The sequence below is a fragment of the Thalassophryne amazonica genome, chromosome 1, assembly GCF_902500255.1.
Source record: "Thalassophryne amazonica chromosome 1, fThaAma1.1, whole genome shotgun sequence".
Lineage (NCBI taxonomy): Eukaryota > Metazoa > Chordata > Actinopteri > Batrachoidiformes > Batrachoididae > Thalassophryne > Thalassophryne amazonica.
Genome location: NC_047103.1, coordinates 171,966,533 through 171,994,432, shown reverse-complemented (window position 1 = coordinate 171,994,432; position 27,900 = coordinate 171,966,533). Strand labels below are relative to the sequence as shown.

General features: G+C 46.5%; 1 protein-coding gene across 2 annotated transcripts in view; it reads left to right on the top strand.

The window, feature by feature from the left end:
- Nucleotides 1-20,485, top strand: part of f2 (coagulation factor II (thrombin)) — a 55,924-nt gene extending 35,439 nt beyond the window's left edge. Inside the window, exons 14-15 of one of the 2 annotated variants that reach the window (XM_034179561.1) lie at nt 6,795-6,865; nt 20,288-20,485. In XM_034179561.1, coding sequence (XP_034035452.1) covers nt 6,795-6,865; nt 20,288-20,440 — 224 coding nt within the window. In that variant the 3' untranslated portion in view covers nt 20,441-20,485. The remainder of the gene's footprint in view (nt 1-6,794; nt 6,866-20,287) is intronic. The other variant, XM_034179553.1, reaches the window with a different exon arrangement.
- Nucleotides 20,486-27,900: the final 7,415 nt, after the last annotated feature.

Sequence of the window (27,900 nt, the reverse complement as noted above, 5' to 3'; positions counted from 1 at the left end):
ACAATGTGATGAACAGAACTAAACTACAGCTACATAAGGAACCAAGAGTGAACAAATGCAAGGTGTTATGTGGGCCGCTGAAGAGGAGGTACTGCTGGCCCACCACCACCAGAGGGCGCCCTGCTTGGAGTGCGGGCTCCAAGCACGAGAGGGCGCCAGACCCAGAAGAAGTGACAGCTGTCACTCATCCTCAGCACCAGCTGTCACTCATTCATCATCATCACCATCACCATAAAGGCCGGACTGCAACTCCACCTCCTCGCCGAGAAATCAACTACCGAAGAGGTAATTTTCTCTGCTGACTCAAATCGTTGAGTGATAATCTGAACTTCTTTTGCAGCCGTTATCCTGTTGTGTCTGCCTTATCTGTGGGATTGGCGTTTGGTGTGATCAGCGACGGCTTCGCTTCACACTCCAATCAGATAAGTGGTTAAACAGGAGCTGCACGAGTGTGTGATTGGAGGTGGAGGTGCTCCCTCCTAACTGAGTGCAGACTGTGGATTACTGAGTGTGCGAATTCACACTCATCCATCCTGTCTTTGTTTTCTGCCAGCAGTACCAGGGTCGACAGCCGAAGACAGAGGCCACCTGGGGACTCGGGACTTGGCGGCTCCGGTGTTCTTCAGCCCGTTGGTGGTGGAAGCCGTGTGGGACGCGGCTCATCTCTCGTCGGGGGTCTTCTATCTTCGAGCCTGCCCACACGTCACCTGGTGTTAATTGACTTTACAGATCTTGTGTGTTTAGTTGTGTGTTGTCACAACATTAAATTGTTATTATTTGGCTTATTCATTGTCCGTTCCTTTGCGCCCCCTGTTGTGGGTCCGTCCTACGACACCTTCCCAACACAAGGATGATTGACAAACAAAACCAATGATAACATGTACATGAAAACCTGACAACAAGAAACAAGACGAGCTTAAGCATGACTATGATACATGGCCTGAAAGCTCAGAGCACAAAAGTGGAAAAAAGACTTCAAAATAATAACAGTCGGGCCCAACAGGGCTGGATCATGACAATCGCTGGTATTTATTCCTTCATTAATGGAGTTGACTTTCTTCAGTGCTTTGATTCCTGGAAAAGTTCGATATAAATGGTTATTATAATTACTATTTTCCATAACTACTACTTTTCTCGGCTGTTCCTGTTAGAGGTTGCCACAGCAGATCAATCGTTTCCATCTCACCCTGTCCTCTGTATCGTCCTCTGTCACACCAACTACCTGCATGTCCTCTCTCAGCACATCCATAAACCTCCTCTTTGGTCTCCCTCTTCTCCTCCTGCCTGGTGGCTCCATCCTCAGCATCCTTCTCCCTATATACCCTGGGTCCCTCCTCTGCTCATGTCCAAACCATCTCAATCTGGCCTCTCTGACTTTGTCTCCAAACCGTCCCACCGGAGCTGTCCCTCTGATATGTTCATTCTGAATCTTGTCCATTCTTGTCACTCCCAAAGAGAATCTTAACATCTTCAGCTCTGCCTCCTGTCTTTTTGTTAGTGCCACCGTCTCTAAGCCGTCCAACATAGCTGGTCTCACTACTGTCTTGTAAACTTTCAATCTATTCTCTATTCTATTCTTTGGTCACAAATCCCTCCTGCCACCTTTCTCCACTCACTCCACCCTGCCTGCACTCTCTTCTTCACCTCTCTATCACACTCTCCATTACTTTGGACTGTTGGCCTTCAAGTATTGAAACTCATCTACTTTCACCACTTCTACTCCTTGTACCTGCACTATTCCACTGGGCTCCCTCCCATTCACACACACGGACTCAAACTTACTCCTACTGACTTTCATTCCCCTGCTCTCCAGAGCATATCTCCACCTCTCCAGGCTAGACTCAACCTGCTCTCTACTCACACTACAGATCACAAACATCATAGTCCATGGAGACTCCTGTCTGATCTCATCAATCAACCTGTCCTGTTGGGGAAGTGTCGTGACACGGACCCACAACAGGGGGCATTAATGAAGGGACAATGGAATAGCCAAAAAGTAACAATTTAATGTTGTGAAGGTGCACAACGTAATACAGACAGATACAAATATGTGTTACATCAATCCAACAAAAAGGTGACGTGTGGCAGGCTCGAAGATAGGAGACGTCCGGTGAGAGAAAAGCCGGAACCCACACAAGCCTCACCACCAACGGACCTGAAGAACACCGGAGCTGCCAAGCCCTGCGCCCCAGGTGGCCACTGTCTTCAGCAGTCAGACCCAGTACTGCTGGCAGAAAACAGAAACAGTTCTGGATGAGTGTGAGTCCGCACACTCAGTAATCCCACAGTCTGTGTTAAGTTAAGGAGGGAGAACCTCCACCTCCAATCACACACTCGTGCAGCTCCTGAGATAACCACTTATCTGGGTGGGGTGTGAGGCGAAGCCGTCGCAGTCCACACCAAACGCCAACTCCGCAGACAGGGTATCCGTCCCAGGAAAACGGCTGCAAAAAGAGATCAGACTAATACTCGAATTTAACTCAGCAGAGAAAATGACCTGTATGGTAGAAGATTTCTCAGCGAGGAGGTGGAGTTGCAGTCCGGTCTTTATAGTGGTGGTGATGGGTGACAGCTGGTGTTGATAGATGACAGCTGTCACCTCCAGCGGCTCCGACGCCCTCTCGTGCTTGGAGCCCGCACTCCAAGCAGGGCGCCATCTGGTGGTGGTGGGCCAGCAGTACCTCCTCTTCAGCGGCCCACACAACAGGACCCCCCCCTCAACGGGCGCCTCCTGGCGCCCGACCAGATTTATCCGGGTGCCGGGCGTAGAAGTCGGCCAGGAGGGCCGGGTCCAGGATGAAGCTCCTTTTCACCCAGGAGCGTTCCTCGGGACCATACCCCTCCCAGTCCACCAGATACTGGAAGCCCCGACCCTTGCGACGGACGTCCAGAAGCCGACGCACGGTCCACGCCGGCTCCCCGTCAATGAACCGGGCAGGAGGTGGTGCAGGTCCAGGGGTGCAGAGCGGTGAGGTGTGGTATGGTTTGATCCGGGACACGTGGAAAACAGGATGGATCCACAGTGAAGCTGGCAGCCGTAGCCTCACTGCGGCCGGGCTGAGGACCTTGGTGATGGGAAAGGGTCCGATATATCTGTCGTTCAGTTTTTGTGATTCCACTTGAAGGGGGATGTCCTTTGTTGATAACCATACCTCCTGCCCAGGCTGGTATGCTAGGGGCCAGGGAGCGCCGGCGGTCTGCATGGGCCTTGGCCCTCGTCTGGGCCTTCAACAGGGCAGACCGGGCGGTCCGCCACACCCGGCGGCACCTCCTGAGGTGGGCCTGGACTGAGGGCACACCGACCTCACCCTCCACAAGCGGGAACAATGGGGGCTGGTACCCCAAACACACCTCGAACGGGGAGAGGCCGGTGGCAGATGACACTTGGCTGTTGTGGGCGTACTCGATCCAGGCCAGATGGGTACTCCAGGCCGTCGGGTGCACGGAGGTATCGCAACGGAGGGCCTGCTCCAACTCCTGGTTGGCCCGCTCTGCCTGGCCGTTCGTCTGGGGGTGATACCCGGACAAGAGACTCACGGTGGCCCCCAGTTCCTTGCAAAAACTCCTCCAGACCTGAGAGGAGAACTGAGGGCCACGGTCTGAGACGATGTCCGCTGGTATCCCATGCAGACGCACGACGTGGTGGACCAGGAGGTCTGCTGTCTCCTGGGCCGTAGGGAGCTTCGGGAGGGCCACGAAGTGGGCCACCTTGGAGAACCGGTCCACTATCGTCAAGATGGTGGTGTGGCCCTGGGACGGTGGGAGGCCCGTGACAAAGTCCAGGCCGATGTGGGACCAGGGGCGATGAGGCACCGGTAGGGGTCGGAGGAGTCCTGAGGTCCTCTTGTAGTCTGCTTTGCCCCTGGCGCAGGTGGTGCAGGCCTGGACGTAGTCCCGGACGTCGGCTTCCATAGACGCCCACCAGAAGTGCTGCTGGACTACCGCCATGGTCCTGCGCACTCCAGGATGACAGGAGAGTTTGGACCCATGGCAGAAGTCCAAAACCGCAGCTCTGGCCTCTGGTGGGACGTACAACTTGTTCTTCGGGCCGGTCCCCGGGTCCAGGTTCCATGCCAGGGCCTCCCGGACGGTCTTCTCCACATCCCAGGTGAGGGTGGCCACGACAGTGCACTCGGGGATGATGGTTTCTGGGGGGTCTGACAGCTCGGCCCTGGCTTCCTCTTCATGCACCCGGGACAGTGCATCCGACCGTTGGTTCTTGGTCCCGGGGCGGTACGTAATCTGGAAGTCAAAGCGCCCGAAGAACAGTGACCAGCGGGCTTGCCTGGGGTTCAACCGCTTGGCGGTCCGGATGTACTCCAGGTTCCGATGGTCCGTGAAAACCGTGAAGGGCACCGTCGCTCCCTCCAACAGGTGTCTCCACTCTTCAAGAGCCTCCTTCACCGCCAAGAGTTCCCGATTGCCGACGTCATAATTCCTCTCAGCCGGGGTCAACCTGCGGGAAAAATATGCACAAGGGTGGAGGACCTTATCGGACTCCCCGCTCTGGGACAGCACGGCTCCTATCCCTGAGTCAGAGGCATCCACGTCCACTGCGAACTGGTGATTAGGATCGGGCTGCACCAGAACTGGCGCAGTCAAGAACCGGCGTTTCAACTCCCTAAACGCGGCTTCGCACCGATCCGACCAGGTGAAGGGGACTTTAGTGGAGGTCAGGGCTGTCAGGGGGCTAACTACTTGACTGTAGCCCTTAATGAACCTCCTGTAGAAATTTGCAAAGCCGAGGAACTGTTGCAGTTTCCTACGGCTTGTTGGGTGGGGCCAGTCTCTCACCGCCGCAACCTTGGCCGGATCAAGGGCGACGGAGTTGGAGGAGATTATGAACCCCAGGAAGGACAAAGAAGTGCGGTGGAACTCACACTTCTCGCCCTTCACAAACAGCCGGTTCTCCAACAACCGCTGTAGCACCTGACGTACATGCTTGACATGAGTCTCAGGGTCCGGAGAAAAGATGAGGATGTCGTCTAGATACACGAAGACAAACCGGTGCAGGAAGTCCCGCAAGACGTCATTAATCAAAGCTTGGAACGTCGCAGGGGCATTTGTGAGGCCGAACGGCATGACCAGGTACTCAAAGTGACCTAAGGGGGTGTTAAATGCCGTCTTCCACTCGTCTCCCTTCTGGATCCGAACCAGGTGGTACGCATTCCTAAGATCAAGTTTAGTAAATATTTGGGCTCCATGCAGGGGCGTGAACACCGAATCCAACAGAGGTAACGGGTATCGGTTGCGAACCATAATATCGTTCAGCCCTCTGTAATCGATGCATGGACGGAGTCCGCCGTCCTTTTTACCCACAAAAAAGAAACCAGCACCCATCGGGGAGGTGGAGTTCCGGATCAACCCGGCAGCTAACGAGTCCCGGATGTAGGTCTCCATTGATTCGCGTTCCGGACGTGAGAGGTTGTACAGCCTGCTGGACGGGTACTCAGCGCCCGGAATCAAATCGATGGCACAATCGTATGGTCGGTGCGGGGGAAGGGTGAGTGCCAGGTCTTTGCTGCACATTACCATCTGCATCTTCTACCACCCTAACCTGCTGCACATCCTTTCCAGCTCTGTCCCTTTTTCTGGCCAATCAGTACACATCCCTTTCTCCCTTGCCACTGTTAAACATCTTGCACAGTTCGCTAACTGGCATTTCCTTCGCTTTTGCCACTTCTCTTTTCGCCTTCTGCCACATCTCCTATCCCAACTATCCAAATTCTTTTTCACCAACCTCTCTCCTTATGGGATCTTGAACATCTTTGTTACACCACCAAGTCTCCTTGTCTTCCTTCCACTGTCCAGATGTCACATCCAGTACCTTCCTAGTTGTCTCCCTCACCACATCTGTAGTATTTTCCAGTTGTCCAAAATGGCTTCCCCTCCACTTGGTCTCTTGCACGCACAATATGTCTACTTTTCTCCTTTGAAGTAGAAATGAGGTGATAATCGGTGAACTGCTGCTGACGTTCAGAAATGACGCATGCGCAGTGAAGGCTGGGTGACCAATTTTTAGGGGCGACTGTTTGGTCAGCAACACTGGGCCTTGACTGATCTGGTATGGATATTCGATATGTGCTCTGCATATTTGTTTTGGCTTTCTTTTTACACTGGATGTCCTTCCTGATGCAACCCTACTCATTTGTTCGGGTTTGGGGCCGACACTCAGAGTATCTGCACATCCTGTGTGGCTGAGTGACTAATATTCATAACATAGAGATTTTTCAGTATATAAGTTGCACCTGAGTATAAGTTGTACAACCTCTCATTTAGTAACAAAACACACACACACACACACACACGCACACACGCACACACGCACACACACACACACACACACACACACACACACAAAACAGGTTTTTCAGAAAATGTTGTGAAACCTGTAGGGGGCAGTAACATGTCACAGTAGGGAAACAGTTTATCTCCATAATCATCAATAAAAGTGCCATTTTAACAAAGTTCAATTTGATATTTGACATCACAGCAGGGAACTCAGCAATTCCACGGGCAATACATGGCGGGCAATTTTATGTCAAAAATAAATAAATAAATGAAACAGACAAAGTACCGTCTCATTAAATGCTGATGAAAGAACTGAAATGTTTTGTGAGAGCTAGCTCCTAACAGACGTGGAACATCGCTGAAACGCGTTATGCTAAACACAGTACACTACATCTGAGCCAGTAACACTGAACACCACCAGCTACTAAAACCACAAGGTCTCTGTTTTCAGGCTGAATAAAATGTCAGGCTTGTGGCCGATTAAACTTTTTTCTATGTTACAGGTTTTAAACCCGAAGATGCAAAACGTGGTGACGCCTGCGAAGGCGACAGCGGCGGGCCGTTTGTGATGAAGGTGAAAAATCATCTGACCAGAACATAAATTTCACACATAAAAGCTGTCAGAAAAATATCTGTTATTATTATTAAGGTCTGCAGTAATTACACTCAACAAAAATATAAACGCAACACTTTTGGTTTTGCTCCCATTTTGTATGAGATGAATTCAAAGATCTAAAACTTTTTCCACATACACAATATCACCATTTCCCTCAAATATTGTTCACAAACCAGTCTAAATCTGTGATAGTGAGCACTTCTCCTTTGCTGAGATAATCCATCCCACCTCACAGGTGTGCCATATCAAGATGCTGATTAGACACCATGATTAGTGCACAGGTGTGCCTTAGACTGCCCACAATAAAAGGCCACTCTGAAAGGTGCAGTTTTATCACACAGCACAATGCCACAGATGTCGCAAGATTTGAGGGAGCGTGCAATTGGCATGCTGACGGCAAGAATGTCAACCAGAGCTGTTGCTCGTGTATTGAATGTTCATTTCTCTACCATAAGCCGTCTCCAAAGGCGTTTCAGAGAATTTGGCAGTACATCCAACCAGCCTCACAACCGCAGACCACGTGTAACCACACCAGCCCAGGACCTCCACATCCAGCATGTTCACCTCCAAGATCGTCTGAGACCAGCCACTCGGACAGCTGCTGAAACAATCGGTTTGCATAACCAAAGAATTTCTGCACAAACTGTCAGAAACCGTCTCAGGGAAGCTCATCTGCATGCTCGTCGTCCTCATCGGGGTCTCGACCTGACTCCAGTTCATCGTCGTAACCAACTTGAGTGGGCAAATGCTCACATTCGCTGGCGTTTGGCACGTTGGAGAGGTGTTCTCTTCACGGATGAATCCCGGTTCACACTGTTCAGGGCAGATGGCAGACAGTGTGTGTGGCGTCGTGTGGGTGAGCGGTTTTCTGATGTCAATGTTGTGGATCGAGTGGCCCATGGTGGCGGTGGGGTTATGGTATGGGCAGGCGTCTGTTATGGATGAAGAACACGTGCATTTTATTGATGGCATTTTGAATGCACAGAGATACCGTGATGAGATCCTGAGGCCCATTGTTGTGCCATACATCCAAGAACATCACCTCATGTTGCAGCAGGATAATGCACGGCCCCATGTTGCAAGGATCTGTACACAATTCTTGGAAGCTGAAAATGTCCCAGTTCTTGCATGGCCGGCATACTCACCGGACATGTCACCCATTGAGCATGTTTGGGATGCTCTGGACCGGCGTATACGACAGCGTGTACCAGTTCCTGCCAATATCCAGCAACTTTGCACAGCCATTGAAGAGGAGTGGACCAACATTCTACAGGCCACAATTGACAACCTGATCAACTCTATGCGAAGGAGATGTGTTGCACTGCATGAGGCAAATGGTGGTCACACCAGATACTGACTGGTATCCCCCCCCGATAAAACAAAACTGCACCTTTCAGAGTGGCCTTTTATTGTGGGCAGTCTAAGGCACACCTGTGCACTAATCATGGTGTCTAATCAGCATCTTGATATGGCACACCTGTGAGGTGGGATGGATTATCTCAGCAAAGGAGAAGTGCTCACTATCACAGATTTAGACTGGTTTGTGGAAAAAGTTTTAGATCTTTGAGTTCATCTCATACAAAATGAGAGCAAAAGTGTTGCGTTTATATTTTTGTTGAGTGTATTTATTGTGTTACAGGTGGCTAATGTTAGCCTGCAATAACAGGAACCCAAATGAGGGGATAAACAAAAAATCAAATCAAATAAATGTTAATTCTTCCCCGCAGTTCTTTCTGTAATACTGCCCCTTGCAAAGCACAAACTCAAACTATTCCGCACTTTTAAATTTAATCAAAGTCACAGCAAAAATAATCAGGCCTGGGCCCTGCAAGAACTTCTCTTATAGACAAGATCCGCTCTTACAGAACCAAGAACAATGGATACAAGCAGTTTTTATACAGGATTACATATGCATGACAGAGGCGGACCTTATTTCACAAAATCCTTCTCTTATTGGCCCCTGTGGGCATTCAAGGGAGGTCCATCCCCCTGCCCCAGGCCCGCCCAGTAACGAGAGACATGATTTATAATTGTAACCTAAGTTCTACATGCACATACCAAGAAAGAACAAAGGAAAGTGAGAATAAGAATGAAAACTAAAAATATAACCCTTAATACCAAAAGAAGTACAGAAAACAAATAAAGAAAACCATAATTGAACACAAATTGAACACGCACGAAGGTTCAAGCTTGGCTGATGCAATCACACGTGATTCAGATCCATATGGTTTTTGCAAAAAAATAAAAAGGTCCGATACTTTTTGGACAGACCTTGTATATCTAATATAAATACCATCAAATCATTTACATTGTAGTAGAAAATAACAACAAAGCAGTTAAGTGCTAATACTTTTATCAGCAAACAGCTGAGCAACAACCAGCAGAAAACTAGTAAAGAGAGCGGCGACATGACGAGACAAAAAAAAAAAAAAAAAAAAAATCAGTCACGTGACTCCTGGTGCCTCTTGGTTCCAAATTAACATTGTCTGTTAATGTGTCTGTATGTAAATCCAGCTATTTTATTTATTTATTTGCTGAAAATGACGGGTTGTTGTGCATTTGGAGGCACAAATAGACACAAGGGCTTCAAGATGTACAGATTCCCTTCAGATCCAAACAGAAGAAACATTTAGGAAAATAAAGTCAGTGTGTGGGATGGAAGTGACTTCATCATCAAAGCTTTGAGACGTAAATTTATTGTTCAGTGCCATGTACAGTAAAACTCACCGAAACCGTCATCGTATAAACCAGATATTCACAGTCACCAGACAAAAAAAGTCCCAAAGTTTTTGTGTTGTTTTCCATGAAATAAACACTATGTATATGGGATTTTGTATAACAGATTTTCACTCACATCGGATAAAATGTCCTGTCCAATCGCAATTATTTCCATTAAAAACCCTGAGCAGCAAATTAAAGTTCAGCTCTGACACTTGCTGATTTGACTAAAGTGGGACCAGAGTCATTTCTGTGATTAAAAGACCGACCGTTTATTTTTTTCACACCGTGTTCAGACTCGGACCCGCAGCCTGATGTGCACCTGTTAAATCAGACACAAAAGGCTGTGATTTAACACTTTACTGCTTTCACTCTTTCCTCTCATATTTTAATAGTTTTTACAGTGCGCATGCTGATTACAAATGGATCAGAAATGTCTGCAAATTTACAAAAGAGTAGAAAAAGAGGAAATTGTTCAGGTTACCTTTAAATTGGAGTTGATGATTGGAGGAAGAAAAGCTTGTTGTGAGACAAAATAATCCAGAATAAAGTATAATCCAGCGATGTAGAACTTTAAAACTGTCACACACGTCATTGTATGACATGGAGTTACAGAGCTGCAGCTGCATAAATCAGGCTTTAAATTAATTAAATAAATCATCGTAAATTGTAAATTTATGCAAATTTGATAGCTTAACTATTTTTATATTTATTTTGATAGCACCTGTACCTGGATGTGTTGCTGTATGTGGTTAAATGATTTAAAAAATGTTGAAAACATTAAAGGTTCATTCAGTAGTTCAGCGCAGTTGGAACCAAAATGGCGCCGTGTTCTGAGTTGACGCCACTTTCTCAGCTAAAGCACACTACAGAAAACTAGCTCATATTTACAGAGTCCTGGAAGTATCATCGCAAAATGTTTTGCATGTGGAGAGAACATGCGTATTGTGTGCACGTTTTGTTATATTGTGCGCACGTTTTATTAATTCGAGGGCTCAATTAAAGGAAAACGTGCACATTTTATTAATTCGAGGGCTCAATTAAAAGAAAATGTGCGTACGTTTTATTAATTGGAGGACTCGATTAAAGGAAAATGTGCACACGTTTTATTAATTTGAGGGCTCAATTAAAAGAAAACGTGCGCACGTTTTATTAATTGGAGGGCTCGATTAAAGGAAAACGTGCACACGTTTTATTAATTGGAGGGCTCGATTAAAGGAAAACGTGCACATGTTTTATTAATTCGAGGGCTCAAGTAACGGAAAACGTGCGCACGTTTTATTAATTGGAGGACTCGATTAAAGGAAAATGTGCGCACGTTTTATTAATTGGAGGGCTCGATTAAAGGAAAACGTGCACACGTTTTATTAATTGGAGGGCTCGATTAAAGGAAAACGTGCACATGTTTTATTAATTCGAGGGCTCAAGTAACGGAAAACGTGCGCACGTTTTATTAATTGGAGGACTCGATTAAAGGAAAATGTGCACACGTTTTATTAATTCGAGGGCTCAATTAAAAGAAAACGTGCGCACGTTTTATTAATTGGAGGGCTCGATTAAAGGAAAACGTGCACACGTTTTATTAATTCGAGGGCTCAAGTAACGGAAAATGTGCGCACGTTTTATTAATTGGAGGGCTCGATTAAAGGAAAACGTGCACACGTTTTATTAATTGGAGGGCTCAATTAACTGAAAACGTGCACACGTTTTATTAATTGGAGGGCTCGATTAAAGGAAAACGTGCACACGTTTTATTAATTGGAGGGCTCAATTAACTGAAAACGTGCACACGTTTTATTCATGCGAGGGCTCAGTTAACGGAAAACGTACGCACGTTTTATTAATTGGAGGGCTCGATTAAAGGAAAACGTGCACACGTTTTATTAATTTGAGGGCTCCACTAACGGAAAACGTATGCACGTTTTATTAATTGGAGGGCTCGATTAAAGGAAAACGTGCACACGTTTTATTAATTGGAGGGCTCAATTAACTGAAAACGTGCACGTTTTATTCATTCGAGGGCTCAGTTAACAGAAAACGTACGCACGTTTTATTAATTGGAGGGCTCGATTAAAGGAAAATGTGCACACGTTTTATTAATTGGAGGGCTCAATTAAAGGAAAACGTGCACACGTTTTATTAATTCGAGGGCTCCACTAACAGAAAACGTACGCACGTTTTATTAATTGGAGGGCTCGATTAAAGGAAAATGTGCACACGTTTTATTAATTGGAGGGCTCAATTAAAGGAAAACGTGCACACGTTTTATTAATTCGAGGGCTCCACTAACGGAAAACGTACGCACGTTTTATTAATTGGAGGGCTCGATTAAAGGAAAACGTGCACACGTTTTATTAATTCGAGGGCTCAATTAACGGAAAATGTGCACACGTTTTATTAATTCGAGAGCTCGATTAAAGGAAAACGTGCGCACAAATTATCACGGCCATTAAAACATGCTCACGAATTATCACGGCCAGGAAAACGTGCGCACGTTTTATTGATTTGAGAGCACATTTTATTAATTCGTGGGCTCAATTAAAGGAAAACATGCACACAGATTATCATGGCCAGAAAAAAATATCACTTTAAGTGACCTCTCCCGGGTTCCGTACATATTGACATTCTCATCGGGTTGGCTACCCTGATAACGTAACGTTAAGTCACCTTTTGTAAACCAGACAAGTGCATAATGAAATCAAATATTTTTTTATGTTTTTCTTTCTTTAAAATTCTAAAACACAACCAACTTGTTAATTAAAAAATGAACCACTGCTATAAGTCGGCAGCATTCTATCAGTAACGTGACATCTGTTAGCATGGTCAGGTGAAACTCTTTCTCAATGGACGTCACGTGACCAGCGGCGTGCCGCCCGGCGGCCATAATGGTGGAGAGGCCGGTTTGAACCAGTTATGGCACCTGTTAAACAGAAGCGAAATGAGAGGAAAAAAGGCAGCCAGTGGTTCATCATCAACTGCACTAAAACGAACTGTACAATAGCCTTAATGTAGAGTAATTATGTAAAACAAATGTCTATTTTAAAGTCGTCATGTCGCAATTTAATATCGATATACTGAGACTATAACTCAACGCCATAAGTTCTTTTCATTAAGCTGCGTTCACATGCATACAGATACGGAAACAAAAATGTTTAAATATATTTATGTATTTTACCCTGACTGGGGGTCAAAAGTCATAAACTGTGAATGACTTCATATCTACTTGTAATAAAATGTTAGTAAAAATCATATATGTGTTGTCATTAAAAGACTAGCAATAATATTACAGTGGAAAAAGCAGCAAAGTAAATGAGCACAATGACAAGGCATACTTCAGATAGTCCAGGTCTATATTGCCATGAACTATTCGGTACTTTAATGCTTCCCAGAATGCACCGCGGCACCAGAAGAGTTCCTGCACCTCACAGCGCATGTGGCAAAGCGAGGATGTGGTTGGTGCCAATTCAGCGAGTTCACGAGTGATTATAATGATGACACGTTCTCTCGAGAAGGTTATCTAGAAGAGCTGTAGCACCTGTGATGAACTTCTGCTGTGCCCCGATGTTGTCTTGTTGCCCATACTGCATGAGGTGCCCTAAACCAGAACTCTGATGAAACCGACCTCTCGTGTGAGTTATAGACCGCCAGATGGTGAAACAGCGAATATTACAATCGCCAAGTGGCATCTGTGCACGTGTGTATGGCTTTGATCATGGAGAAACCAGGGAGAGCTGACATTTGCCTTTTGGTATGCTTATGTATTAGCTGCAAAAACAGAAAGTTGATAGGACAAATATTTTTTGAGAAAGTAGTGATTTTAGCTAACCAGTAAACAATGGATGCTGTGCTGCAATGCACCATGAGAGTTTGGGATTTTGTGGTTTTAAATATTGTTATTGTCATTCATGTTAGTTTAACAGTGTTGTTAGTGTTATTGATTTATTGTGTTTTTGTAATTCAGTTGGTTTCATGAGTTAAGTGTTATGCTGATGTTACTGTCATGTTGGTACCATGAGTGAAATGTGTAGTGCTGTTAATGTCTTACGCCACCATCTCTGTGTTAAATTAAAAGCACCTGCTTACAACAGAGTGCATGTTGGGAAAGTGAAAGACACGGACCCACAACAGGGGACGTAAATGAACGGACAATAGAGATGCCAATGAATACAATTTAATATTGCAAATGTGCACTACAGGTCAAATACTGCTTTAGTCTGTCAATCAAAAGTTCCACAAGAAGGTGACGTGTGGGCAGGCCCGAGGATAGGAGACGCCTTATCCAGAGAAGAGCCGGGACCCACAAGGTTCTACCGCCAACGGAGACCTGCAACACACCGGAGCCGCCAAATCCCAAGTCCCCAGGTGGCCACTGCTCCCAGCTGTCAGATCTGGTACTGCTGGCAGGAAAAACAAACAGGTTACAGTGGGTGTGTGTACACCCAGCAACAGTCAGCAAAAATGACAGTTCCTTCCTGAGGGAAAAAATCCACCACTCCCAGAAAACAGGAACACGGAAGACGTGCAGTACCAACAGTATACTTAAAGAGAAGTGAGGAGTGGAAACGCCAACTCCCTCCAACTTCCACAAACCCAGCTCCAAGCTGCAAGTATACCAAAGGTTACGACTGCAAAAATCAGTAGCAATAATTGTGCAAACGGCACAAAACGGCTGAGTAGGTTATCTGTGTGGTAAGCTGATAACCCGGCAGGGTTCTGATGATTCTCCCAGGCTTTTATGGTGAGTGATGATGATGGCTGATTTCTGACAGCTGTCACCTCCGGGCTCCTGGGGCTCCTGTGAGGCGACTACGCCCTCTGGTGCCTGAAACCCGACAACAGGAAGGGCGCCCTTTGGTGGTGAGCCAGCAGTACCTCCTCTTCGGGCAGCCCACACAACAGGACCCCCCCCTTCAACGGGCGCCTCCTGGCGCCCGACCAGGCTTGTCGGGATGTCGCTGGTAGAACTCTGCCAGGAGGGCCGGATCCAGGATGAAGCTCCTCTTCACCCAGGAGCGTTCTTCGGGTCCGTAACCCTCCCAATCCACCAGATATTGGAGAGGTGAGGTATGGCTTGATCTTGGACACATGGAATACAGGGTGTATCCGCAGCGAAGCTGAGAGTTTCAGCTTCACTGCGGCTGGACTGATGACCTTGGTGATGGTGTATGGTCCGATGTACCTGTCCGTTAGTTTCGGCGAGTCCGTATGCAGAGGAATGTTCTTGGTCGAAAGCCAAACCTCCTGCCCGGGCTGGTATGCGGGGGCCGGGGTACGTCGGCGGTCCGCATGGCTCTTCGCCCTCGTCCGGGCTTTCAGAAGGGCAGAGCGGGCAGTTCGCCACACCCGACGGCACCTTCTGAGGTGGGCCTGGACCGAGGGGACCCCGACCTCTCCCTCCATAGCCGGAAACAATGGGGGCTGGTACCCCAAACGCACTTCGAATGGGGAGAGGCCGGTCACCGAAGATATTTGGCTGTTGTGGGCGTACTCGATCCAGGCCAGATGTTGACTCCAGGCCGTCGGGTGCGCGGAGGTCACACATCTTAGGGCCCGCTCCAGATCTTGATTAGCCCGCTCTGCTTAACCATTAGTCTTAAGACGAGAGGCTCACAGTGGCCCCCAGTTCCCTACAGAAACTCCTCCAGACTTGCGAGGAGAACTGGGGACCACGGTCTGAGACGATGTTCGTAGGGATACCATGCAGACGCATGACATGGTGGACCAGGAGGTCTGCAGTCTCCTGGGCCGTCGGGAGCTTCGGGAGGGCCACGAAGTGGGCCGCCTTGGAGAACTGGTCCACTATCGTCAAGATGGTCATCATACCCTGGGACGCAGGGAGACCCGTGACGAAGTCCAGGCCTATATGGGACCAGGGGCGTCGAGGCACCGGCAACAGCTGGAGGAGTCCATTTTCTTGCTGGTGAACAGCCTTGCCCCTGGCGCAGATTGTGCAGGCCCGGACATACTCCCGGACATCGGTTTCTAGTGACGCCCACCAGAAATGCTGCCGGACCACTGCCACAGTCCTTCGCACCTCTGGATGGCAGGAGAGCTTGGACCCGTGACAGAAGTCCAGGACCGCAGCTCTTGCCTCTGGTGGGACGTACAGACTGTTGTTGGGTCCACCGCCGGGGTCCGGGTGTCTCGTCAGGGCCTCCCTGATGATGTTTTCCACATCCCACGTGAAGGTGGTGATGACAGTGGACTCCAGGATGACGGTGTCAGGTGGATCCGACAGCTCTGTTCTGACCTCCTCTTCATGCACCTGGGACAGTGCGTCAGACTGTTGGTTTTTGGTCCCGGGGCGGTATGTAATCCGGAAGTCAAAATGACCAAAGAACAGTGACCAACGGGCTTGCCTGGGGTTCAGACGCTTAGCGGTCCGGATGTATTCCAGGTTCCGATGGTCAGTGATTGCCGACGTCATAGTTCTGTTCTGCTGGGGTTAACCTGCGGGAAAAATAGGCACAAGGGTGGAGAACCTTGTTGGACTCCCCACTCTGGGACAGCACGGCTCCTATCCCTGAGTCAGAGGCGTCCATTTCAACAACAAACTGGCGGCTAGGATCACGCTGCACCAGAACTGGTGCAGTCGAGAACCGGTGTTTCAACTCCCTAAACGCGGCTTCGCATCAATCCGACCAGGTGAAGGGGACTTTTGGGGAGGTCAAGGCTGTCAGGGGACCAACCACCTGACTGTAACCCTTGATGAACCTCCTATAGAAATTCGCAAAGCCGAGGAACTGTTGCAGCTTCCTACGGCTTGCCGGTTGGGGCCAATCTCTCACCGCCGCTACCTTGGCCGGATCAGGTGCGACGGAGTTGGAGGAGATGATGAACCCCAGGAAGGACAAAGAAGTACGGTGGAACGTCTCGCCCTTCACAAACAGCCGGTTCTCCAACAACCGCTGCAGGACCTGAGGTACATGCTTCACATGGGTGTCAGGATCTGGGGAGAAGATGAGAATATCATCCAGGTATACGAAGACGAACCGATTCAGGAAGTCCTGCAAGACGTAATTTACCAACACTTGGAACGTCGCGGGGGCGTTAGTGAGGCCGAACGGCATGACCAGGTACTCAAAGTGACCTAACGGGGTGTTAAATGCCGTCTTCCATTGGTCTCCCTTCCGGATCCAAACCAGGTGATATGCATTTCTAAGGTCCAGTTTTGTGAACATTTTGGCTCCATGCAGGGGCGTGAACACTGAATCCAACAGAGGCAACGGGTATTGATTGCGAACCGTAATCTCGTTCAGCCCTCTGTAATCAATGCATGGACGGAGTCCGCCGTCCTTCTTGCCCACAAAAAAGAAACCAGCACCTAACGGGGAGGAAGAGTTCCGGATCAACCCAGCAGCTAAAGAGTCCCAGATACAGGTCTCCATCGATTCGCGCTCAGGGCGTGAGAGGTTGTACAGTCTACTGGACGGATACTCAGCGCCCGGAATCAAATCAATGGCACTATCATACGGTCGGTGCGGGGGAAGGGTGAGCGCCAGATCTTTGCTGAAAATGTCAGCAAGATCATGGTACTCGGTCGGCACTGCCGTAAGATTGGGGGGGACATGGACCTCCTCTTTAGCAATCGCACCGGGTGGGACCGAGGATCTTAGACACTCCCGGTGGCAGGTTTCGCTCCATTGAGCCACAACCCCAGTCGGCCAATCAATCCGGGGATTGTGCTTACTCATCCATGGATAACCCAAAATAATTCTGGAGGTAGAAGGTGTTACATAAAACACAATCTCCTCCCTGTGGTTTCCAGACACAACCAGTGTTAAGGGCTGTGTCTGATGTGTTATTAATGGAAGAAGGGTGCCATCTAGTGCCCGTACCTTCAATGTAGAAGGAAGGGACACTAGAGGGAGCCCTACTTCCTTAGCCCATCTGCTATCAAGCAGATTCCCTTCTGACCCCGTGTCGATAAGTGCTGGGGCATGAAGGGTTAAATCCCCACAGAGGATCATAACTGGGACTCGTGCAGATTTTCGTGCATTCCCCGCATGTGTGTTGTGACCCACTCTTAGCCCAGTCTCTAAAGATGAGTGTTGGTGCTTTGACCGCTTGGGGCAATTCTTCTGCAAATGCTCACTCGAGCCGCAGATAACACACTCTCCGCGGGCCAGCCTCCTTTGTCTATTTACTGATCTCATTTTGGTCCTGCTCGTTTCCATGACAATGTCAGCAGGAGGAGCTGTTGTCACGCAGAGCGCTCTGGCTTTGGAGCGTGGGGAAGGCGGCGCTGACTCGGACCCGGAAGGGGGAGGGACGGCTTGTGCCCGGCCACGTCCTTCGTCTCGCTCCCGTCGACGTTCTTCTATTCGGTTGTCTAACCGTATAACGAGGTCGATAAGCCCGTCTAATTCCCGCGGCTCGTCCTTAGCCACCAGGTGCTCCTTAAGGACCGGAGACAGTCCATTTACAAAGGTGAGTGATGATGATGGCTGATTTCTGACAGCCGTCAGCTCCGGGCTCCTGGGGCTCCTGTGAGGCGACTACGCCCTCTGGTGCCTGAAACCTGACAACAGGCAGGGCGCCCTCTGGTTGTGAGCCAGCAGTACCGCCTCTTCGGGTGGCCCACACAACAGTGCAGAAAAAGCAAAAAGCTGTGTATGTATGCAATTATGATCACACAGAAACTGCGGAGAACTGACATTTGCCATTTGGTATGTTTATGTATTTTGGGTCAAGGATGAACGGGAACATTTTTAGGACAAATATTGCAGCAGCTGGGGTCTCCAGCAAGGACGGTCGCATCCCTCCCCTCTCCTCCTTTCTGTTCTCTATCTCTGCTATGACCTTCAAAGTCCCAGCTTCACCAGACTGTGTAATTCTTCAAATTAAGATTTAGATTAACCATGGAATTGATCAGCTGGTCTCTCAACGGTATTGACACAATTTTTTCAACAAGGAAATCAGGGCTGGGGGACCCTGCGTGCCCTGATGGAACCTACCCAGGGGCTATGCTCTCGACGCCTGAGAGAAATAAAGCATAACATGATTGGCTCCACTCTCTGTGGAAGACATTGAGGATTCATTTCTATTTGCTTTTATGGTGGGAGGTTTGACGCTGATTGATTTGTGCGCTGCCCTGACCCACAGGAATATTAGCAAGATGGTTGCAACCAGAATCTCGTCCCCTCATTAGTCCATCATGATTAATGAGTTGAGCAATGCTGTGTAATCTCAGACTGCGTGAACTCTTGAACTCAAATGCAAAATGGAGACCATCTTGGAGCATATCGCTGCAATGCAAAGGAATGTGCTGCTGAGGACCGGAGAATATTCTTCATAAATTTGGACTCTAGACGGTCAGAAATGCAGTAAATGGAATTCTGTATTTCTCCACGTAACATCAACATGGCAGTCTTATCGGCTCCTGAAGGTCAAATGCCCTGCTCTTCCCCCAGAAGGAGCTACGGCCTTGGTGAAGGAATTCGGATCCCCCTTCCCATCTATCTACCACCCCCCTCCAGCCTGCTGTTGCCTAGCAATGTCAGACTTACGCACACACAGACAGAAACTGACAAAAACTTAACTCATCTGCACACAACGCATGTCTCCCTCCCTCCATCCCTATTACCCTCCCTCCCCCATGTATCTCCACTCCCCTCACCCTGGCTTCCTCCCTGCCACCTCGAAGGCAGCGTGGTTTTTACCCCTGCAGCCTTCAACTCCCCAGGCTGGGCGGCACGGCCCCTCCTGCTGCAGCCTACACCCACTTTGCCTCAATTCGGATGATGGACTGTTTCAAAGTTTAGTGCACATAAACAATGTCTAATGTATATGTGTTGTCTTTAATTCTGATGTGTGCCATTATTACAGTAAACTAATAATAATTGTGGATTAATTGCTGTATTTTGTCTGAGGTAATTGGAGTGTAAATGTAATTTTGTTGTTGCAGTCACGTAATTACAATGACAATAAATGTCATATCATCTATTTCTGGAGAAACCACAGATGTTAGCTAACAACACTGAACTATGGACGTTAATATTTATATTCTGGACTCACATGCCAAACCAGCAGGGGGCAGTAAATCATCTATATATTAAAAGCATGAATATGTGTGTGATTTTATTTAGTAAGTTCAATGTAAGTACATAATTGTAAATACATAAAAAAAAACATATGGATGGCACAAGAAAGTGAAAACACTTATTTGTGGTTCATTTAATCAAAGGACAAAATACAACTAAAAATAAATTGAAAATACAATAATAATTATAATAGTGTCTATATAACAGGAAATTAAACTGTTTATAAATACATTAAATTAACATAAATGTAATTAACAGGAAATAAAAAGGTTGAGTTCTTCAAATAACTGTTGAGGTCTAAGATTCTAAAAACATTCTGGACTCACACACCATTCCAAGTCATTATAGAAACTTTGCTTAATTTATTACCACCCTTGAAAAATCAAACCTATTTTACAAGCACGACCCAATCGAGAGCCCGTGGATCCCCATGGACAATACGCTAGTATTACTTTAATAAGTGAAGATGTTAGCTTGGACGTGTTGCCACTAACATGCTAAATGATAGCACCATTAGCATGACTCAGCAGAACTTTAAATTTTGTATTAAACTGTAATTTTAAGAAGTTGCTGGAGTGGGTTTGTCTTATTTTTATTCATTATCTCTGTTTTTGCTCAGAATCCGGAGGATAACCGCTGGTACCAGATTGGCATTGTGTCGTGGGGTGAAGGTTGTGACCGAGACGGAAAATTCGGCTTCTACACTCACTTGTTCCGAATGAAGAAGTGGATTAGAAAAGTTATCGAAAAAAATGGAGGAGACGACGACTAGACGGGTAAAAATACCCAAAATGTTCATTTTCTCTAAAGCAGGACAAAGCCAATAAAAACGTGTTCAAATTTGAGAAAGTCTGCATCTGCTTTGTTGGAGTGGCTCAGGTGTACTCGGGGCGAGGAAGTGGGCGGGAAGGTCTGGTACCACGTGACCTCACAGAGGGTGCTATAGCACACAGGGGCCCAACACCGTGGGTAGAGGTGCCATCACCTCCCCCATGCCACTGCGGGAGGTGATGGTCGTGTGGTTAAGGCGTTGGGCTTGAGACCAGAAGATCCTCGGTTCAAATCCCAGCCTGACTGGAAAATCACTAAGGACCCTTAGGCAAGGTCTTTAATCCCCTTATTGCTCCCCTATTGTGGGTGGGTGCCTTGCATGAATGTGAGGCATTACTGTAAAGCACTTTGAGCAGCTGATGCAGATGGAAAAGCGCTATATAAATGCATTCCATTTAGCATGTACAACAATTGGTCACACAGGAAACCACAGAGCAAAAAAAGAGTTACAATCCCCAGGTCGGTGTTGCTGACCGAGCGGCCCCCCCCCTAAAAATCGGTCCGCCCTGCCTTCACTGCATATGCGTCGTTAGCTGCAGTTCACCGATGATCATCTTGTTTCTGCTTAAAACTGACTTTAGAATGATTTAAGAGGTTTTATTTTGTCATCTGATGGTTAATAATCACATTAATCCATTTGATCGCTTTTGGTGAAGAGACTCCGTCTCAGACGAGCGGATGAACTCTGAAATGACATATGCGCAATGGAGGCAGGGCGGACCGTTCAGTCTGCGACACGGGTATCCACACACAGCCTGGACTGCCCAGGTCCACCACCAGGGGGCAGGAGATGAAAACACACCCAAGAAACCTATCCAACGTGACCCCGCCTCCAAACAGGCATATGACAAGCCTCCTTTAATTCAGATTATTTTATCATTTTGACGTCTGCAGATGCAAAAAAAAAAAATAATAAAATCCCTTTTGTGAACACATGAGGTGACCCTGACTCTTCCAGTAGTCTTGGTGGCGGTTTTGTATATTTTCGTGCTTTTTGGTGTAAATTTCATTATTGAATCTCAGTGATATGAAACTTATTATTGGCAGGTGTGATCAGATGGCCAAAGTTAGTCTGCCTTTTATTTCTTCACTGGAACCATTTCCTGAAACACAGTGAGGTCATTTCATCAGAACCACAAGGACAAAATGGCCATTTCCTGACATTTGAGAAAAACATATTTTACGTCAAAATCGCACTCGAGGTTACATGACTATGAGGCGCCATCTTCTGTCCATATGCAACACTTTGTAGATAAAATTCTAAGAAATTATGCAGAAAAAGATAACTTTATCAATGAAATACATCCTAAAGAAAATCAAAAGTTTTTTTTAAATGAATAAATATATAATAAAGTGAAATCACATTTTCAGATCAGTTTATTTAAAGACATTGAAGGCTTAAATACAGATGTGCAGTCTCCATGGCAACACAAACACTGATGTCCCAGAGTGCCGTTCAATGAACAGTTTCCTGTGTTGATCAATTATTTGGGAAATTTCCCATAAGTATGTTAAGATTTGGCTCTCGACAAATGAAATTTATTTCCCATGTACCGTGTGCACAGTATGTGTTGTCAAACTGGAGGTCTAGGGCCAGAGTGCGACCCGCTGTATGTCGTCTCGACACGGTGAGCGGATCAGGGTTTGAACTGTTGTGTTCCTTCTGTGTGTCCATGCAGAAAAACTGCACTGATACTTTACCATAAAACAATGAGTCATACGGACCCAGTAAGGGGACAGAACCTGACCACTGGAACTCCGGTTTAAACAGTTCTCTAAATGTTCCACATAATTAAGAACTTCGAAGCAAAAGCTTCAGAAAATGACTCACAAATGTGTTACAAAAGAATCCCATTGAAGCCTCTGACCACAAGATCAAGACTTTCTCACTTAGGCCTTGTTTCCACAATATACAGCGATGACGGATTGTTTGCTGCTGTGACGCCACTCTCTCTGAACTTCACACGGTTGTATACGCTTCTTTTATTTCTGTTTAGCACTCTTCTGGTTATTAATTGTATCTACTCTGAACGTTATTTAACAACAGTCCTGTTACCAGTTAGCATCCGCTAGCTAGGTCGACCCCTCCCCTCTCCGTCGTTACTTTTTATAGCTTTCTTTTTTTACCCATTTAATACTTCTGTTCGTTTTTCAGTCGAACTGCTGTGAATTTTAAGTAATTTTTACTTCTGTGTAAAATCTTAGGAGCAGTTAGCGTTTTTGCTAGCTGTTAGCTTGCGTTAGCTATCTCGGACCCCCGTCATCATTTTTTCATTTCATTTTTTACACTCCTGTTAACTGTTTAGTGTATTTTATAGCTGCTGTTTTTTACCTGTTTAATACTTCTGTTAGTTTTTCAGCGTAACTGCTGTGAATTTTAATTCGTTATTTGCGTCTGTGTGAGCCTTAGGAGTGGTTAGCTTATCCATGATTGTGTGGCAGGAGGGTGGAAGAGAGAGCGAGAGCGATATAGCGTTCGGGTTGGAGACCCAATATCAACAGATTGACAAAGTTGCTGACAACGCCACCTAGGGTAGGCCTAGGACCCTGCACAAGGCAGACAGGTTCGTTTACCTTTTTGAATTAAGGGGAACAGAGATTAAAAAAAATATATATATATAAAAAGAATATGCCTTTATTTATTCCCAACCTTGATTAGTTAAAATCACCCCATTTACCAATATAGAAAAAACACACTAAGTGGAAAAAAAACCAAACCCAAACTCAATAAAATTACAAAACTCTCATCTACACACAAAAAAAGAAAACATGCAAATAAACCAAACACCAATATATTACAGTTAAAAACCACATTAAACACGTAGGGCGATAATAAAAAAAACAAAAAAAAAAAACAGGTATGGGTTATTTCTCTTTTTCGCCCACCTCTGGCTTTGTAACCCCTACAATGTCCATACAAAGTCCAATTTGTTACCAGACTATTAACAAGATGCAGCTTGGTCAAATACCCAGGATCCAAGAAATCAGCAGCAGGAGGAGTTACGCAAGGCGTGGCCAGCATCTAAATGATCAAGCCGATGCAGCTGTCCCCAGTAGCCACCGCGGGAGGTGCAGCCTGGTCCCGCTGTGATGTAAACACCACATTAGCAGACCAAAATAATTTATAATTGTTTATAAAAGACAGAAACGAGCAACTCACCAATAAGAAGATGCACCGGTCTGCTCAAGACCCCAGTGGAGCCGCACTCCCAGCCTCCAGACAGCGTGTGTAAGAGCGCACAAAGTGCCTCGCTATAAAAAAAACGACATTATAGAACGACAAAAGACAACTGAATGGGCCAAAAAGGCAAAGCCGGCCGCCTACCCCAAATCAGACGCTGGTGGCCCAAACACGCCCGCAAACAGCAGCAACTGTAAGCCACAGTGATGCTCAGAGTAAAGCAGCACTCCAAGCCACTAATAAAGAGCCACCCAAAGCTCCAGAGAGGAAGGAAAATGATGAACGCACGCAGTCAGCACAGCATGTAAAGCCACTCAAATGCTGCCTCACGGGAGAGACCAGGAAGCAAAAGAGGAACGAAGCCACAAAACAATGCTGAATTTATATCCCTGGCTCACATCAAACACAATCAGAACCCAGGTGCGCACAAATATAATCAACCCAGGTGCGCACTACCAAGAACTTCCAAACACAGGTAGGGGAGGGCATGCACACTCCACACTACCACAATTGGTTAGCTCGTGTTTGCTTGACTACATTCTTGAATTTCTTAGTGCACAAAGTACACTACTAATTCTACTTTACACCCTCTGTAAATCCTGCGTGATGTTGGAAGATAGGGTGGCTCTCTTAGAGAGCCGTGTCCGTAAGTTAGAGCAGCTTCTTAGCTCAGTGGAGTTAGATGTTACGGGCACTCCAGATGAGGTTAGTGTTGGGCTGGCTAGCGAGCCCATTAGCATCAGCTTAGAAACACCGGCTGTGGAGGACGGCTTTCGGACTGTGGCTAGGTGGAGGAAGCCCCGTAGGGCTTGGTGCCCGGTTGTGGCACCCCGATCACACTCGCCAGTGCGAACTGTGAATCAGTTCTCCCCCTTGGATTTGCCTGATGTGAATTCTCTGAGCCCACAAGTGACTTCCACTCCTGTCTCCAGGCCGAAACACCGGACTTTTGTGATAGGGGATTCTATCACCCGCAAAGTCAGGTTACAGACACCGGCTGACATTAAATGTATTCCTGGGGCCAGAGCTCCCGACATTGCATCTCATCTTAGGGTGCTGACGCTGCAGAAGGGAAGATAGATGAAGGAACATGACATGAGATATAGTCACATAGTTATTCACGTTGGCACCAATGATATCAGGATGAAGCACTCAGAGGTCACAAAAATGGACATAGAGAGGACTTGTGACCTTGCCAGAAAGATGTGTCGGCATCGATTAATAGTTTCTGGTCCCCTCCCCTCCCGGGGTACTGATGAGGCATTTAGCAGGCTGACATCGTTAAATAGGTGGCTGGCGCAGCTTTGTAGACAGCAAGGCTTTAGCTTTATTGATAACTGGCCTTGGTTCTGGGGCCGCCGTGGCTTGCTGATGCCGGACGGCCTCCACCCTACTGGGGAAGGCGCCGCCATCTTGTCTGCGAACATAGATAGAGCTCTACAGGGAGGGTAACATTAGGAATCTACAGCAGGCCACGGAGCAGGTGATTAGAGACCCTGTAAGGCTTATGACAAATGTGGGTGTGGAATCCATTAGCTTAGTGGGGAATTTAGTGAAGAAAATCCACTATGGTGATAGTGCAGTTTATTTGCCAGGGAGGGAATTTCAACAAGTTGAGACTGTGGCCTGCTTCCGTAGTTGTGTCCATAAAAATCACAGAGGGATATGCTTTCCAAACTTAATACCCATTACTATATTGGATGATGTTGAAATTGAGGATGGCCCAGTGGTTGTTCCAGCAATAGCAAAGATTTTGTGTCTGCTACCTACAACGTGCGTGGAATGTCTCAAACCTAAACCTACTTCTAGGCATCTTATATATGCTACTGTGGAACCACCCCTAAACCCAAACAGTTCAACTGTCAACCCCACTGAGGTCCTTAAGACTGGGTCTCATTAACATAAGATAACTGTCCTCAAAATCATTGTTGATCAATGATCTAATTATTGATCATCAATTAGATATGATTGGGCTATGTGAAACCTAGCTTAAACCTGCAGCTGTCCTCCCCTTAAATGAGGCCTGCCCAACAGGATATACATTTAGTCACATCCCTCGTGATGCGAAGTAAGTCAGGGGTGTTGCTCTTATTTATAAATCTAGGTTTAGCTTATTAGCTGTTGGGGGTTACAAATATCACTCGTTTGAGCATCTGATTCTCCACTCTGCTCAGGATATTATGCATTGCAAAGGTCAGAAGAATAAAAATCAGCCATATTGTCACTGTAGGCCTCTGAATTGTTAGATGAATTTGGTGCATTCATCTCTAACTTGTCAACTAGTGTAGATAACATTCTGATCATTGGTGACTTTAATATTCATATAAATAAGCCTTCTGATCCCCTCTGCAAATTATTTATGCAAATTGTGGATACATTAGGATTTCAGCAATGCATTCGGGATTCAACGCACATTAGTGGATATAATACTACCCTGGATCTTGTTCTTGCACATGGTATTGCTGTCACGAATATTGACATCATGCCTCTTACATCAGTGGTGTCTGATCACTCACTTATTAAGTTTACAGTTTTCGCTGCCATGTTTCGTGGAACAACCTTTTATATCATTACGGCGATGCATCAACTCCTCAACTAAGACTGAACTCGAAGCTAGACTGCCTGATGACTTAGCTTCACATTTGACAAATACCCAATCAGTAGACAGACTTGTGGATAGTCTAAACACAGTGCTCAAAACTACACTCGACATGATTGCACCACCTGTGTTAAAACCGTGCTCCCCAAAATCACAGTCACCTTGGTTCAATGATTATCTGCATGACCTCAAGCATAAAGCAAGAGGGCTAGAACGGAAATGGCATCGTTCAAAATTAGAAGTATTCCACCTTGCGTGGCATGATGCTATTTTAGACTATAAGCATGCATTATTGGCTACAAAGCGGACTTACTACTCTGATTTGATCAACAAAAACAAGCATAACTCAAAGTTCTTGTTTGACACGGTGGCAACACTTATTCATGGACAACCACCTGTAGTTCGCTCTCCTTTTACAGCACAAGATTTCCTGGATTACTTTTGGAAGAAAATAGAAGAAATCAGGTTAAACATATCCCAGCATGCCTTAATCCAGCCACTACACCCTGCTATTGAGGTGGGCGCCACTACTGAGGTATTACCTAGATTTACAGAATTTGATAGTATCTCTCTAGGCATCCTGAAGAAACTCGTAATGTCAACAAAAAGCACAACCTGTTTATTTGATCCTATACCAACAAAACTGTTTAAGGACCTGTGGTCCACTCTTGGGCCGACTGTGCTGGAAATTATTAATCTTTCTTTAACTTCTGGATCTGTTCCTAAATGTTTCAAATCTGCAGTAATTAAACCATTACTTAAGAAACCTAATCTTGACCCTAGTATATTGAAAAACTATCGGCCGATATCAAATCTATCATTTTTCTCTAAAATTCTGGAAAAAGTGGTGTCACGACAGCTTGTGGACTATCTTACTGAGAATAATCTCTTTGAGCCACTGCAGTCTGCTTTTAGATGCTGGTGCACAGGACAGTAGGCCTGCAGAAAAAACACCCACTCCCATCTCTGGATGGAGCTGCACTTAAAACAGAATCGGGCATCAGAAAGACAAGAAATAAAGTATAATTTGTCAGCATTAAGCAACAAGAAAACCAGAAGAAATACTAAGGTGATCGCCGGCCACTAGCCCTAAGCTTCACTAAAAGACCCAGACTTTAGATAAAGTTGAGGCCGTGGCACACTCCGTTTACTAATAAAATGAATTAAAAGAGTCAAACGAAACTATACCAGTATGCTGCCATATGAAAGGGAAAATAAGTGCGTCTTAAGTCTGGACTTAAAAGTCTCCACAGAATCTGACTGTTTTATTGATGCAGGGAGACCATTCCACAGAACAGGGGCACGATAAGAGAAAGCTCTGTGACCCGCAGACTTCTTATTCACCCTAGGGACACAAAGTAGTCCTGCACCCTGAGAACGTAAAGCCCGGGCTGGTACGTAAGGTTTAATTAGGTCAGCTAACGAGGGAGGTGCCAGTCTGTGAACAATTTTATGAACTAGCAGCAGAACCTTAAAATCTGATCTCACTGGGACAGGAAGCCAGTGAAGAGACGCCAAAATGGGTGTAATGTGGTCAAACTTTCTGCTTTGTGTCAAAAGTCTGGCAGCAGCATTTTGAACCAGTTGGAGAGCCCTAATGCTGGACTGCGGGAAACCAGAA